General features: G+C 37.8%; 1 protein-coding gene across 4 annotated transcripts in view; it reads right to left on the bottom strand.

Annotated features, from left to right (window-relative positions):
* LOC150096550 (serine/threonine-protein phosphatase 4 regulatory subunit 1-like) overlaps positions 1-16,961 on the bottom strand; it is a 536,793-nt gene extending 519,832 nt beyond the window's left edge. For 2 of the 4 annotated variants that reach the window (XM_090408173.1, XM_090408174.1), the window contains exon 1: positions 16,274-16,590. In XM_090408173.1, coding sequence (XP_090264299.1) covers positions 16,274-16,301 — 28 coding nt within the window. In that variant the 5' untranslated portion in view covers positions 16,302-16,590. The other 2 variants (XM_090408176.1, XM_090408177.1) reach the window with 2 other exon arrangements.
* Positions 16,962-17,932: the final 971 nt, after the last annotated feature.

The following is a 17,932-nucleotide window of genomic DNA, read 5'->3' as shown; positions in this document are numbered from 1 at the left end:
CATCATACTGGCAGGGGATTTCAACTGCACTCTGGATCCTGCAATGGACAGACAGCAATGCCAAGAACATCGACACTCACTAGCTCAGCTTCTCCAGGATGTAATAAACGACTTCGAGCTGACTGACACCTTCAGACACTTGCACCCACATGAGAAAATGTTCTCCTGGAGAGCCAAAGGTGGTCCTACCAGTGTCTTATACCAGGCACGGCTCGACAGATACTACACATCGATGCACACAATACCCTACATCAAGAGAGTCACATACCATCCATCTCATGCATCAGACCATGATTCCATCCTTCTTAACATTTGCTTTCCTGGACACACCAGATACAAAGGAGGAGCATACTGGATATTTAACAACAGCCTACTAAAGGATACAGAATATCTCAGAACCTCTAAAATCTATATCGAAACTCTCATCAGAGATATACCTACTTCACAATCAATTTCCGAGTGGTGGTCACTTTTTAAATCCAAAGTTAAGGTATTCACCCAAAAATATAGTCACCGAAGAAATTTGAATAAGCATTCAGCCCTTAAAAATTTGCAACAACAACAGCAATTGCATCATCCAGAATCTGAGGAATACCAGTCCCTAGAAGCCACCATACGCTCACACCTAGAGCACTCTGCAAGAGGAGCACTAATAAGAGCACGACGCAAACATATTAACTTCGCAGATGCCCCTACAAAGTATTTCTTTTCACTAGAAAAACGCCAACAAGAGTGCACCACTATATCTGCTATTAAAACAGATAATGGAAACATCATAGAAAATCATGACGAAATCCTCTTATATACCTTGCAGTACTACAAAAATTTGTACCAAGCCAACCCAACATCTATGGAGGCCACGAATATAATTCTCTCCGATGTGAAAAGACTCTCACCAACAACAAGGAGTAACACAGAACTCCCTATCACGTTACATGATCTGAAAACTGCCTGCACCTCCTTACCTAAAGATAAATCTCCTGGCATAGACGGGCTCACCACTGAATTTTATCAGTCCTTCTGGGAACAGCTTGGACCTATCCTCTACAGAGTATTTGTCGAAGCGAATACCAATGGCTTTCCACTCAATATGACAACATCAGTTATCAAACTCATTCCAAAGAAAGGAGACGCGACGAAACTAGGAAACTGGAGACCCATCTCTATCACAAACACCGACTGCAAAATTATATCCAAAGCCATTGCCAACAAACTTAAACCCGCTCTGAGCGAAATAATAAATAGGCATCAGAGCTATTCCATTCCTGGAAGATCTATCCACGAAAACTTACACCTCATAAGGGATCTCATAAGCATAGCGAACAACAACAGTGAAACAATGGGTCTTGTAACACTAGACCAAGAAAAAGCTTTCGACCGCGTTGAACACCTTTACCTCTTCAACTGCTTGAAAGCATTTGGCTTGGCATCATTCACTCTATTAAAATGTTGTATGCCAAGGCACAGTTTTGCATGAAAATAAACAACAGGCTTACCATAACTGCACCATACAGCAGAGGTATTAAACAAGGCTGTCCACTCTCCGGTCCTCTTTACACAATTGCCATCGAACCTTTTTTTGTGTAGACTCAGCATGCTGCTCAAAGCATGCCGCCCTAAACTTCCCTACCAAACCATAACCCTGACAGCATATGCTGATGATGTTACAATCATAGCCCGCAAAGAAGAGGACTTTCATAACATACAAATGGCATACCAACAATATCAGGCAGCCTCAGGAGCCAAACTAAACACACATAAAACCATAGGACTGTGGTGTGGCAGATGGAAAAACCGAACCGATTCCCCAATGTCTGGTACCTGGTCACAGAGGGAAACAAATACCTGGGGATTTACCTAGGAAACACACCCTCTTATGTGGATAAGAACTGGGAAACACTAAACAAGCGTTTCAAGCAAGTTCTAGGAAAGTGGGCAGCAATACGAGCCTCTGCCTCCACAAGAGGGAGAACAATAATCGTTAACCAAATAGCCACCAGTGTCTTTTGGCATACACTAAAGATTCTTACGCCACCAGTGCAATTCATCAAACAAATAAAGTCAACCATATATCGATTCATATGGAATAAAACAAACTGGCTTTCCTACTCCCAGCTATGTACTTCTCTCAAAGATGGAGGACAAAAGTTGGTCTCCATTGACAACAGGATAACAACGTTCCGCGCTCGATTTCTCATAAATGCCCTACAACAGGAAATATCACACAAATGCACCACTGAGTATATTTTCACTTCTGCCACTAGAGGTCTCTCTCTCTCCACCACCTTAAGAATGACAACAGCTCAAGTGCCTGTAAATTTAACAAACTTCTACAAAGATGCCCTTCGACGATGGAAGAAGCTAAACCTCCAGCACACAGTGAAGACAGCATCCCTACCTGAAATCCTCATGGAACCCATCTTTCACAACACGATGGTAAGAAGCCCGATCACTCAGAAAGAATTTTTCTTTCCTCCATGGAGCTGGCGAAACGTGAGGATCTTGGGCGACATTCTTTCTCCAAGCCTCACCTGGCGCTTTCCAAATTCGCTCGAAAACCTAGAATATGGGAATGAGTCTGAGCAGATAGACACCGTAAAGGCCGCGTTTCAAGCCGCTATGCCTGATAGCATAACAGAAGTGGGGCTTAGCCCTCCAAACTCAGAAGTTTTGGCGCCTATCTTTCTGATAAAAACCAATAACTCATGGGAGAAACTTACACCCAGCAACACCAACAAGATCTACAGCACACTAACACAACAGTCGAACCAAAGCACTTTGTTGGAAAATCCTGCATCATCTGATCAAACACTATTTCAATGGGATCTACCATATCGCACAAGAGCCATCAAACCTGACGCAGATATTCAGTGGAGAATGTGGCATAATATATTACCCACTCCTACTATATTACGAAAATTTAACTCAAACGTCTCAGATAACTGTGCTACCAATTAGGAACGGTCCGGCATATCTACTTGGAATGCCCAGTCAACACTAAATTAATCAGTTTGACTCGGGGAAACGGCAGCTCTTACCTGTGGTAATCTTCATACAGAAGAGGAATATTTCAATCTCGTCCATGTGGAGTCAAATAACCATTCATTCTGCAATTACCTTTTCATCACCGCAAAAGCGGTAATATACAACTTCTACCTCAGACATACAAGACCAGACAGCACAGCAACTACACAGAGAGAAGCAACTGACCAACTCACTGCAGCCTTCCAACAAAAGGTGAGATGTCGGATCCTACACGAGCATCACCACCATAGGCAAAACAACACCTTAGATCTTTTCCACCAAGAATGGAATCCACGGAATCAACTCCTGGCTGAGCAGGGCGACTGCATTATAATCCACTTTCCAGCATAGAAGTGACACCTTTTACCCCCCCCCCAAAAAAAAGAAAGGGGGAAGAAAGAAGGATTGTTGTGCTTAACAGTGCGAAAGTTAATCAGCTGGCACTCTCATGTTAATAGATAATATTGTGCAATTGTAACTTCTATGTTCTTCACATTTATGTTATCATGTTAAAATAACTCTTAATGGCTTTAATTTATTTTAAAAAAAAATGTAATTAGCCTTATAAGTGACTTCGATGTAACATACCTCAACAAGAGTATGAGCATGTAACCTCTCTGTCTGACTGCAGAGAACCAAAAACCGGTTAATCCTGTATATAAGATTGTTATGTTTACAATAAAAAAAAAAAAAAAAAAAAATATGTACTCAAGCTAAATTTGTCTGGCAAGGAAAATTCTACAAAGAAAGGGAACATCCATGGGCTACCCTCTTTCTCCTCCCTTGGCAAACTTCTGTTTTTATAGAGATCTTTGAAAAGAATTCCCTAAATTCTTCCACCTTAACCCACTATGTGGTTATGCTATATGAACGATGTGTTCATTATTTGGCTACAAAGCCTGGACATCTTACTTTCCTATCCCACGTGAACAGCCAACATCCAATCCACAACAGAAATAGAAAGTGACAAAAGGCTGCCTTCCTAGACACCTTTCTTACATGACAACCAAATGGATCTTTGACCTTCACTATCTACAGAACACACATAAACAACTCCCGTTCTCTCAATAATATGGCACTATGAAAACCTCAGTCCACTGGGTAAAATTAATTTACTCAGATAACACTCGCCACAGAACTAAACTACACAAAAAACACCAATGACTACACCTGCCACCAGATAAAAAGATTCTAACATCCCGTACCCCACTTCGAAATATAGATTACAGCAAATCCATCACTATCCCTTATAATTGTAGGCTCTCAGAAAAGATGGCCAAGATCTCAAAAAAAAGCACAATCTTGTGACCACTTATAAACCACAAACTAACAATCTCATCTGTGCTCACCATGCTATGACCAAACAGGTAGGACAGTTAGCATCCATATATAACACCAGGACTACATCTGGTTCTACCAGTTTGGCAGAACATGCCCTGGATATCCAGCACAGGATCCATTGCGAAAAAAGCAACCTTACTCCACCAAAGCAAATTTAAATTTGAGAGGCTTTTCCTCAAATCTTTTGCAGCTCTTATCTATCCCCAACCTAAACAAATATGGTTGTATCAAACTGCCTCTCATAATGGGAAACCCTCATCTGCAAACAGATGAGGCTGTTCAGCCCAACGGCTATGAATAGCCAAACAAAGCCAATAGTAATTAAAAGAAACATACGTATTAACCACAGTGAAAATTATTTACTTGTAAATATTTCATCCCAAGTATCTTAGGACATCATCAGTACAGTAGTTTAAACAATAATAGGAATAACATACAGTTAGGTCACATGATTACAATAGAATCTCATTAAATGTGCGGAACGTGTTACAGAAGTAAAAAAAAAAAAAATGAATAATAATTTATTTACAATTGTATGACAATTTCCCATACTTTAGGAATAGTAAGAACGATGTTGCAGTTTAAATTTAGTCTGTGTAGTAGGGCTTCAGAACTTTCTTTACATAGATCTTTATATAAACATGAACGTTTATGTAAAAGTTTAGACTTTTCCCAATGGATCCTATGGCTTGGATTTTAAATTCTGTGTTGAGAGAGGCCAGATTTCTGCGGTTTAAAAAGACGAATGTGGTCTTGATGTTCCGAGATGCGTTTCTGAACACACCTACCTGTGTGTCCAAAGTAAGACAATTTGCATGAGCATGGAATCTCATAAATGCCAGGCAACATCAAAGGTGAGAGTTTTGTCATTAGGAGAAGGTAACAAGTTGTAAATTTGGTTGACAGGTTTGTAAGTAGTGGCAAAATTGTATTTCTTCATAATTTTTAGAAAGATGTTTGGAGATGCCTTTGACGTAAGGTATGGGAATCCTTATGGACCTTCTTGTCTGGTTTGATGTGTGGGAAAGTGACTGATGATTTTTTGAGTTGTTTTAGGATTATATCCATTTAGGATGGCTGTATTTTTGATTACTTCTAATTCTTGGTTTAGAGATTCTTTAGAGGACCAGAATTTGTGCGCTCTGGAAACTAGTGATTTAATAATGCCAGATTTCCGAGATGGATGATGAGTGGAAGAATTGTGAATACAGCGACTGAGAATGTAGGCTTGCAAAAGACAGATGGAACCGTCTTCTTTTCTTTGAATGTGTAAATCCAAAAAAGAGATACCTTGTGGAGATTCTTGTTCTAATGTAAAGTTGATTGAAGCGATGATGAAGAAGGTTAATTTTATCTAGAAACAGTGGTAATTGTAACTAATGTTCCACTCAGACCCGTCGCAGACTGCATCAGCAGTCCAACTTACAAGTTATCAAGATTCTTACCTAACCTTCTCCGTCCTCGCATAGGCCACTCAGTCTCTTCAATCAAAAATTCTACTGAGTTTCACACAAAAATGAAAGACATTCAACTTTCAAAAACTGACTTGTTAATCAGCTTTGACACTGTCTCCCTCTTCACAAACATTCCCCATAAAGAAACAATAGAATTACTAACTCAAAAATGTCCGTCTGATATAGTTGAATTGTTCAAGTTTGTTATTGCAGTAGGTTACGGTTACTTCACCTGGAAAGGTCAAATTTACAAGCAAGAAGAAGGAACAGCAATGGGATCTCCTTTATCACCAAACCTAGCAAACTTGTTTCTAGAACACCTTGAGGAAAAAATATTCACTTTTGAACCCAAACCAAAAATTTAGTTAAGATGTGTCGACTACGTATTTGCAGTCTGGGATCATCCCGCACATGAATTACAACTGTTTTTAGATAAAATTAACCTTCTTCCTCATCGCATCAACTTTACGTTAGAAAAAGAATCTCCACAGGGTATCTCCTTTTTGGATTTACACATTCAAAGAAAAGAAGACGGTTCCATCTGTCTTTCGCAAGTCTACATTCTCAGGTCGCTACATTCACAATTCTTCCGCTCATCATCCATCTCAGAAATCTGGCATTATTAAATCACTAGTTTCCAGAGCACACAAATTCTGCTCCTCTGAAGAATCTCTAAACCAAGAATTAGAAGTAATCAAAAATACAGCCATCCTAAATGGATATAATCCTAAAACAACTCAAAAAATCATCAGTCATTTTCCCACACATCAAACCAGATAAGAAGAAGTCCATAGGATTCCCATACCTTAAGTCAAAGGCATCTCCAAACATCTTTCTAAAATTATGAAGAAATACAATTTTGCCGCTACTTACAAACCTATCAACCACATTTACAACTTGTTACCTTCTCCTAATGACAAACTTTCACCTTTGATGTTCCATGGCATTTATGAGATTCCATGCTCATGCAAATTGTCTTACTTTGGAACAGGTAGGTGTGTTCAGAAACGCATCTCGGAACATCAAGACCACATTCGTCTTTTTAAACTGCAGAAATCTGGCCTCTCTCAACACAGAATTGAAAATCCAAGCCATGGGATCCATTGGGAAAAGTCTAAACTTTTACATAGATCTTTATATAAACATTCATGTTTATATAAAGAAAGTTCTGAAGCACTACTACACAGACCAAATTTAAACCGCAACGACGTTCTTACTATTCCTAAAGTATGGGAAATTGTCATACAAAATTGTGTAAAATAATTATGTTTTTTTTTTCTTTTCCACTTCTGTAACACGTTACGCACGTTTAACAAGATTCTATTGTAATCATGTGCCCTAACTGTATGTTATTTCTATTATTGTTTAAACTACTGTACTGATTATGTCCTAAGATACTTAGGATGAAATATTTACAAGTAAATAATTTTCACTGTGGTTAATAAGTGTGTTTCTTTTAATTATGATCTTACCACAGGTTTTGTTATTTAAAAAAGCCAATAGTGGTGTTATTATAGGACTTTAGGCCTATATATACCTTTCCTATTCCACCTTTGTTACTTCAGTATGCCTGTGTGCATACGTTTGATTTGATATCAGTGTATTAATCCCTGAAGATTCTATATTTTGCCAAAGCTAAAGTGGCAAAATACAGAAAGTAATTATTAAAATTTTTAGTTATTTAGTCTCCTTTGTCAATTTTCTGAAACAACAAACACTATGCATAAATCATCCAGAAGTTCCCAATAAGAAGGAAAATGAATGCATAGGCAACCCAATGGAAGGATGACCATACTAGAAATTCAATCCCCCTCACCAAATTTTTTTTGTTACTGAACAATGGCACTCTGAAGATCCAAACAACCAAAAAATACTACATGCTATTTGCTACACTAATATGCAATAATTTCGTTGTGTGACAATCATGAGCTATATAATTTAATCAAATACAATTTCTTAAATTTAACTTACTGGATTTCCCAATAGCACAACTAGAATGTTACTTTTGTTAATCAGTGTTCAGTGGACACTTCATATGAAATTCTTGAAGAAATAAATAAATTCAGGCTTCTTTATGGCAAGAGACGGTACAAGTCAGACAGTAATAATTTTGTAGCATCTGTTCAAGCCATTTCAAAAGATAATAGTAATGGTACTGAGAAAAATTAAAATTAGTTACTTTTTTATATATATTTATCCTACACATTTAAGGCAGAAGAGCCTATAGCAAACAGATGCACTGTGAGGGCAGGGTCAAGAATACAGTAATGTGTTGATATTCTTCTTGAACTGTTGAAGATTGTAGTCCTTTGGAAATGCTTCATGAGAAAGAGAGACTGTTCCGCAGAATTGAGGTGGAAGGAATGAAAGATGACTGGGAGTAGCAGGTTCGGCAAGTATGCAGTTAGACTGTAAAAGGATGCTGAGAAGCTGTAGTACAAGTTCTGTAGATCTAACAGAAATATGAGGCATAATGGATGCTAGTTCTGCTGAACAATGGAAATATCTATAGAATAGACAATAATAAAATTGATCTATGACTGAAGAGTCTGTAAGAGAAGCATCATTTATCAACTGGACTGCACTTTTCTGAACAGCATCAAGAATTTTTAGGGAGGTCTTAGGTGCACTACATGAGAGCAGTATTCCAATGTTGGTCAGATATGTAGAGTAACTGTTTGGCAGTGAAGTACCATCTTGACCGGAAAAGGATGCCAAGCTTTTCGGAGGCTGTTGATGTTGTAGAAGTTATATGATTGTTCAGGAAAGGTTTGGAGTAAGAGTCCGTCTGAGAAGAGATATTTGGTCTTGAGCACAGCATTATCAAATCAGCAGAAAAGATCTGAAGTCTTTTTCATGGGAAAACAAACAAAACTGCCTTGGAAGCATTAAAGTTGACTAAACTGCCAGGCTTTGAAGTGCTCATTGATCTCAAAGCAAGAGATGATTGAATGAGTAGGAAGTGGAGTGTGTTATCAGCAAAACTATGAACAGAATTTGCAATCAATGAGAACAGGTCATTTATATAAATCAAGAAGATGACATGACAGAGCACACTGAGGGACACCAGCATTAACAGGAAAGTCTGAGGAGAGAACACCATCCACCATTCAGTAGGAATTGATCCGAGATAAAACTGGCAATTCATTTATACAATGACGAAGACAGTCCAAATGATGGTAACTTGTTGAGAAGCCTTCGATGGCAAACCTATCAAAAGGCTTGGAAATATCAAGAGCAACAGTACAGGTTTCTTCAAACCTTTCTGTGGAATATGTCAAAATGTAGCAACAAAGGCCAGACCTCTTGTGGATCTGTAATGGTGAAATCCATAGTGATAGTCACTAATTATATAACAGTTTAAGATGTTAAAGAAGCTGACTGTTGATAAACTTCTCTATACTTTAGACAAAACTGATGCAAGAGCAATAGGTCGATAGCTTGATGGTAAACATTTATTCCCTTTTTTGGGAACTGGTTGTATATGAACTTTCTTCCATACTGAAGGGTAGATGTCAACTGAGTACAGTTTAGTGAACAGAACAGGTATTAGTTCACTAAATAAGTTTAATAGAGAACAGGTATTAGTTCAGGAGCACGTCTTCAGCACATTGGGTGCAATTCTATCAGGATTGGCTAACTTTATAGTATCTAAGTTATTCAAGATTCTTCGGATGTCTTTCTGGCAGAAGATCACAGGAGGCAGGCAAGGAAGGAAGCGATTTGCATGGTCATCTATGTAGGGGTTGGAAGAAAAGAATGAAATCAAGACATCAATTTTGTCTTTAAGTGATGTTGCAAAGCTACCATAAGGGGGAGATAGAGGAAGAAGCACAGATAGACAAAAGTTGCACCAACTGCTTTGACTAGGGATGAGAAGACAAAACTGCTAGTGGCAGTTGTACCTTCCGATTCCTTTTTTATATAAATTTCAATTTCTAAGCTCTATAAAATCATTTCTTACAGAAATATGAAACAATGATGCACAATGAAAAACTACCAAATTGCTAACTGTGATTACTGTTCTTATCATCAAAAGCTTAGCTCAGCCATTCTACTCATCATAGAAGGTCTAACTCAACCAGCAACATTACAACTGCAGGGAACCCGAAGCATATTCATATTCTTAGCATTTGTAGCATATTTCAGCAATGCATTCTGTTCACCCAGCACTGGTGAAAATACTTCTCACTTTCTTGCTCACCTTTACCCAATTTCCATGCCTCTCATTCTCCTCTCTGTGTCGTAATTCTGTTAAACTCCCTCACCAACTTAAATTACCATGACTGCCATTATTTCTTTTCTCTTTATCCACTAAACTTTGAGAATTACATTTCTTCAACATCCCTCCCCCCCAAACAACAGACATTCTAGTCTGATATTACTTGTCTATCTTAGGATCCTCAGTGTTTCTGCATCACAACAAAAACCAGATAAGTAAATCAATGCACAGTAGTTCATGTTTGATCCTGCAGTACCTACCACCTTACTTGTACTTATTAGCATGCAACTTATCACAGAGGCCATTATGTTGGCGGTTTAATGGAATATTTACAGCACTAAAAACGGATTAAAAACTAATTTTAATGCCACAATATTTCACTTCGAGACATCTTCAGGGATTACAAATAACTTTTATAAAATACACACAACACAATACTAATTGAAACAAACAGGTGATCAAATTCCTATCTAGGCTGCCTACAAATGCCCTCCATGGGCATTTGTAGGCAGCCTAGAATGTAAAGTGGGGCCTCTGACAATTATTGTTTTCCAAATTTTGGGAAGTTTTATGCATCTGTATTTATTTAAGTTAAGTTGATTTATGAGTGCTGCTGCAGATTGTAAAAAGAGTCTTTCCTTTTTAAATTTACTATGGTGGAGCATGGTGGTCTTCTTCCAGATCCTGCAGGTTGTATCCAAAACATGGTCTGCAAGGCCAGATTGACCATAGCCATGATTGCAGATGTATGATTCTACCTGTCTGTCCAACGTAAGCCAACTCGCAGGAACAGGGTACTTCATAAACTCCAGGCACTGAGAGAGGAGGGAGCTGATCTTTGGCAGAATGAATAAGAATAGCAAGTTTCAGGTGAGGATCAAAAGCTGTGTAGAGATTGTACTTTTTTAAAGACCTGGCTATTTTTTCTGATGTGCCATGGATGGGGGATGACATTTCTGAAATCTTTCTGAAGCGATGGCTGAGAAAGGGGAGAAGAACTGATTATTTTCTTTTAATTCTGAAATTACTGTAGCCATTGGAAAGGAAGGTGTTGTGTATGTGGTTGAGTTCAGTTGAAAGGGAGATTCCAATGGAACAAACATCATTGGCTCTATTGGTTAGAGTTTTAATAAAGCCATATTGGTGAGAGTGATCATAAGGTCTTGACCTGGGAGGTGGCTAAAGGTGTGGAATTTTCGATTAAGACAGGGTATATGTGGAATTACCATGCTGGCAAGTATGACAAGCTTAGGAGATTGCTTGGTTCAGTGCCATGGCATGTAAAACTGCAAGGGTTGGATGTCGATAGTGCATGGGAAGTGGTCAAGGAGCATTTACAGGAGTTATGGCTGATTGTATACCTAGGGTCCGAATAGTAAAACAAGTAGGGGTTAAATGGATGAATAACACCATTAAGCTTGAGCTGCAAAAAAAGAAACAACTGTGGAAGGAATTTAAAGAGAAAGGTGACCTGCAGGCACACGAACGGTATAAAGTGCAGACCAGAAGGACGATGAGTGTGTGGTAAGAAAAGCAAAAGCAGATTATGAAAGGAAACAAGCTATGCAAGCTAAAGAGAATCCCAAACAGTTCTTTCAATATGCTGCAAGCAAAAAAAAACTGTACACGGCAGAATGATTTTAAGGAATGCCGATGATAAGGAGGTCACTGAATCAGTCGATATAGTGGAATTACTGAGTGAGCACTTTGCAAGAGTATATCATCCAGATGGTGTCATTGAAAGAATGAAGGAACCATTAGTTTATACGGGAATTGTGATGAATGAAATGGAGGTGAATAGTCTATTACAGAACCTTAATGTGAATACATCTGTGGGATTGGATGGTATACCGATACAGGTCTTACGTGAAGTGGCTAAAGAATTATCAGTGCCCTTGACCATGTTGTTTAATCTGAGTCTCCGGTCTGGTTTAGTCTCAAAGGTGTGGAAAGAGGGGGAAAATAGTTCCACCATAAAGAAGGATCCAAGACTACTGTTGCAAATTACTGACCGATCAGCATATCACGAGTCGCTGTCACGGTCTTGGAGAAAGTAGTCAAGGGAAAAATACAGGAATGGATTGATGAAAATGAGATACTGTACGAGGGACAGCATGGCTTTGTGAAGGGTAGATCATGCTTCAGTAACTTGCTCAAGTTTTATAACACAGTGACGGCTGAACTGGATAAGGGTAATGGGTTTACAGTGATACTGCTGGGCCTGGCTAAGGCCTTTGACAGGATACCACATGGAATTCTAATCCGCAAACTGCAACATATGGGAATGGATATAGGGTTGATGAGATGGATAGGTGGGTGGTTGATGGAGAGATATCAAAGAGTAGTTTATTCAGGAGTAGAGTCCAAAAGACGGCCTGTGACTAGTGGTATGCTGCATGGTTCTGTTCTTGGACCACTCCTGTTCAATTTGTTCATTAACGATACAGGGAAGGATCTAAGAGGAAGAGCTCATTTGTTCGCTGATGATGCAAAGTTGGGTAGGGCAATAGTGAATGCAGACGTCAAAATCTTGCAGGATGATTTGGATAGATTGGAGTTGTGGGCTAAGGAGAATGGATGTCAATTTAATGTGACAAAATGTAAGGTTATGCATTTTGGGGAGGGGGGTTAAAAGATTAGCAGCAGTATACCACATTGGGGGAACTGTACTCCAGGAGATTGATGAGGCCAGGGACTTGGGAGTGTTGGTAGATAGGGAGATGAAGTTTAGAGGGCACATTGCAAAAGTGGCTAAATCAGCTCATCAAATCACTTGGTTGTTGAAAAATACTTTGACGAGCAGAGACAACCAAGTTATTGTTCCTCTGTAGCAAGCCTTGATAACACTTCATCTCGACCACTGTGCCCAGATTTGGTCACCTAGGTTTCTTCTTGATGGGGAGGAGGTAGAGAGGATCCAGAGGCGAGTGACCAAGATGATAGCAGGTCTATGGAATGAACCTTATGAGAACAGGTTGAAGATTTGTAGGTTTGCAGAAATTGGTTGATAGGCAGAAGAGGGGAGATATGATTGAGACATTCAAATTGCTGAAGGGTTTCTATAGGATTAATTCAGAGGATATTTTTGAGATCAGGACTGGTGGTGGGAGAACTAGGGTACATCTATGGAAGCTGGGCAAGAGTGTGGTTAGGAAGGGTGTTAGAGCTGGGTTCTTTACTTTTAGAGTGGTAAATAAGTGGAATAAGCTGCCAGAGTCTGTTGTGGGTGCTATGACAGTGAATGAGTTAAGGCAAGGTATGATAGATACTGTGAGAATGCCAAATAGTTGTGTGGACATGATGTTTAGGGCCTCCCTCGATGAGTCTAATGACTCCCTGGAGTCGCCATAATAATAATATTGTTGAGAGAGAGAGAGAGAGAGTAGTAGTGGGAAAGTTTGTGAATGTATCTGCATGTATGAGTGGGTTTTCTATATACAGTGAAGGAAAGGTTTTTTTAGGAAGAATAAACTATTGTTATTTTCCTTTTCCATAATAAACTGGATTCTTGGATATAGGCTATTGAGGTGACTGTGGAAGGAGTCTAATGTGTCTGGGCCATGAGGCCAAATAGAGAACACTTCAGCTACATATCTTAGCCAGATAGAAAGTTTGAGAATGGCTGATCCTATTGCTCATTTTTCAAAATTTTCCACATAAAATTTGGTGGGGGGGGGGGAACTCTATGAGAACAGGTCATTTATATAAATCAAGAAGGTGGGTGACATGATAGAGCACCCTGAGCTATTCCCTCTGAAAATTTTGTTCCTCCTAGAAAAATAACCAGATGGCAAAGGAAAAGAGATCTAAGATGTCAGAAGGAAAAACATTTTTTAAGAATGTTAAGGTGTCATTTAAAGGAATATTGGTGAACAGCAAGGTAATGTTGAGGCTTACCAATATATCTGTATTATTCGAATTTAGATTTTCAATCAAGGTTTAAAAATAGGTCGAGTTTTTTTTTTTTATATAAAATGTAGTCTAACGAAGTAGGAGAGTTTGCCAGTTGTTTTGCCTGACAATTATTGTTTCCCAAATTTTGGGAAGTTTTATACATCTGTATTTAAGTTAGATTGATTTCACGTGTATCACAGAGGCAGTGTGCTGTGAAGACATCCTTTCACCTTCCAGATACTGAAACAGTTCTACCAATTTGTACATAGCTCTACACTCTGTACTATTAAGTGCAATTTGCTTATTAAAAGTTCAACCATATCATTTATCTATACTAAGTGCTAAGTTCATTAACAAGCAAGACACTAAACAGAGAACCCTGAAGAAAGCCAATGGCTACTTACCTTTTCTAGAAAGTTCCCCCTCCACCCACAATTTGCTGGTATTATTCAGACAGCCATTCTATCCATCTATTCCAGCTTGGACACCAAATATGTGATAAAATACTTCACAAAATCCAGTAATATCACTATATATACGAGTCTCTTTTATCCAACATATTGATTACTATCATGAAATGCGAGTCAGCTGTTAAAATGAGACGTTTGACACATCCATGAAGAGCCTCACTGAGAATCCTATGTCTGTCGATCCAATCCCATATTCTATCCTAATCTTTTCAATATCTTAACTGCAGGTATATGGACTGGTCTATAAGCAGAAACATTCATCCTAACACCACTGTCAGCAACAATAATCTGCCTTCTTTCTTTCCACCCATGTAACCCTCCCCTGCTGCAAGATTCATTAGACAGCCAAGCCAAGTGCATATTTTGTAAGAAATACCATCCATTTCCACAGTCTTCTTAACATTTAGTCCACTCAACACCTCATGCAACCTCTGGTTCTTTTACTTTCTCTCCTCTACATGTTGTATAGCATTATCCACACCTGTATGATATACACTAACAAACTGCTCATTAGAGCAGTTCGTTAGTGTATATCAAATTCCATTGCATCCTTTTTCATGGCCACTATGTAACCATCACCATCCACCAATATTACTCCTTTTATTTCTTTTGCATATATATTGTTTGCCCTACAGTGTAAGAATTCCTCCCACTGACCATGTTTTATCTCTTCTGTAACATCTCCCATAATGATCACCTAATTTTTGCAGTTCATCCATTTCACTCCTATTTTATTATTTGTATGACTCTTGATATAAGTAGCATACAGCTGTACACTGTTTGTATCTGATATGTCCTAGTCTATTTGAACAAAGTAAGAATTTCGATACACTTTATTTTTCTATTCCAACAAATTTTCTTTCAATTAGCAACTGCTTTTCATTGGTGTTTGTAATTAACAATTACAATATAAATCATTAACTATAAGCATAAAAACGATGTGTCTATAAAATATTAAAGTGTAAATTTCAGCAATTATTGTCTTAAAAAACTTGATAGTCATTACATTTGAAGCTTAAATTGAGTAAATTGGATTATCCAAAACATGTTGTTCCAATCTTTGCAAGGATACTTTCCACATCAAATAATGGCTCCTCTGGGTATCCAGATCTATTTTCATTTATAAGAGAATTAAGTTCAATCTGTGACAATCCATAAGCATTGTCCTTTTTTAAGAATATTCTATTCCAATCTCTTCAAATCAATCTCTTATCCATCCAATCCTGTAGAAGCCCAACTTGTAAGCCTGTTCCACTATCCTCATTGTGGTTACAGTTTTCTTCTGAATTATACCGATTTCTGTTTTATAAATCATTTGTGTATTATATGTCGCAATTATTTTCACATTAAATTTACTTTTAAAACAAAGTGGATTTATGAAAAGCCAAATTTTAAGAGTATTAGCACTTTTCATTTTGCTTGGTGTGAAAACAATAACCAGAATAGCCATTAACGTTGCAGTTGCAAAAAACTTTATCAATTTCAATCCCCCCCTCCCCCCCACACACACAGTACAGAGGGAAGGACTACATAACATTTGAAAGAAAAAAAAAGTCATGGCTACTATCAGAACTTATTACTTCTAATTTCACAAACTAAACAACCCAGTGAACTTCAACAATAACCTTTCAGTCCCTAAATACACATGAAAGGAAATGCTGCAATATAGCTTCTCTCCGCACCACACAAACATACTTGACACTATTCTTATATGAAAATAGTCCTTACATAATTATGGGCTTGTCCACAGAAAGGGGTGGGGGGAGAAGATAGTAAGAAAAACTATATTTCGCCCTCCTCCCATACACACAGTTCATTCTAACTTTTATTGGAGCATTAGTAGATTAAATACGAGAAGTATACTGTACCTGTATCTGGGAATGAATGAACAAACATCTGCTAGCTGGATGATCGATTTTTATATCAAAACAATAATAATATAAATACATTAATCACTGCTAAGGCGTGCTTTTTGTCAACTCTTCCAATAACGTTTTGGAAAAAATAGTTGAAAATATTCCGTAATGATAAAAATCCAAAATTTCCAATATATCTTTTATGAACATAAAACTTTTAATACGGTGATCTCTTCAACGAAGCAATGCCATATACAAGGGAAGTCAATGGAAGAGTTTATCCAACTTAACAGCAAAGTTGTTTATAACATTACACTGAGATCTAGATATGACTATCACACATCACTTGGAAGAAACTAAAATCACTGACAGGGAAATGAATCCAAAGAATTTTTGGAAAGAGTTAGCACACTAAAATACGTTAAGCCTAACATTAGGCCTTATCCACCCACTCCGCAGATTACTGGCATAAATCGCCTCGCCTTACCTCAATCACTAATCAGGGTAATTAAAAAAAAAAAAACCTACCTTCAGTCAACTCATCTGTAACCGGTAAAAATTCGCTTTCTAAAAATATGTCTGTAATAGGCAAAAATAACAATTCAATATGTTTTAAATGATAATAAAAATTTTAGCTTAGTAGATTCACAATTCAACCAGAAGACATACGATTCTCACCCGCCATATTTGATACACACGAGACCTACAGTAGTTCAATTTGATTGGATACCACAGTAAATGACGTTCTATTATTGGATAGCCTAGAACCACTTCCCTTTCCTTCAAACATACTGTTCCACCTCCTTATCAATGCTCTTTATAACAGTAGGAGAGGATAATTGGGTAAATGAGTTTCGTCACGATATTCACCCAACCAAACAGCTGTAATGAAGTAAAAAGTTGTGAATGAAAGTTTCTAAATAACGAAACCAAATCTGAAAAAAAGTATATTTAATAATGTGAGAATTATTCGTCATTAACCAGTGCATAGAGAAAAAAAATATTTTTATTAAAAAAAAAAATAGGTAAAAAAGGGAGCGTAACATTTAAATAATTTTTGCAGTGTTTTAAATTTCTTATAAATATTACCAAATATACACTTTACAGAAAATGTTACATTTAAAGGTACTAAACTTTTTTTTTCATGTAATTGGAGCAAACAAGGCTGTCTCTGCTTAGTGATGCATGAAGCAGCTGCCTACCAAAATAAAATGTAATAATTCTTAAGAAGATACCATTAATAAATATAACTTAAAAAAAAAAAATTGCGGCGGAGTAATCATATATCTACTGATATATATATCTAGATTCTACAGGGTGTCCCAAAATTCACGCAAGAAGTAATTTTGATAGAAAACACAGGTTTTTAATTAATAATTGCCGGCGAAGGTTGGTCGATTGGTAGAGCCTCTGCTACTAATGGCTCAGTTAAGTATGTTTGAGCGCGGTTAGTAGTTGGAATGGGACCAATCGTTCGATGCTGTCGGCACACTCTCCCTCGATGAGTCTTTGGACTCCCTGGAGGTGTCAAAATAATAATAATAATAATTGTAATTTCTTATTGATTCATAAATTATACAGTATAGGGTTATGCATGGAATAGCATATCGGGTAAATGGCCTCCACGGCTTTGCTGGCGCATACGCACTCTTTTGTCGAAATTTTCCATGA

The sequence above is a fragment of the Typopeltis vanoorti genome, chromosome 18 (assembly GCF_054136105.1).
Source record: "Typopeltis vanoorti isolate ZY-2024b chromosome 18, IOZ_Tvanoo_1.0, whole genome shotgun sequence".
Classification (NCBI taxonomy): domain Eukaryota; kingdom Metazoa; phylum Arthropoda; class Arachnida; order Uropygi; family Thelyphonidae; genus Typopeltis; species Typopeltis vanoorti.
Note: the sequence above shows the minus strand (reverse complement) of the source record. Positions and strands in the feature narration are given on the sequence as shown.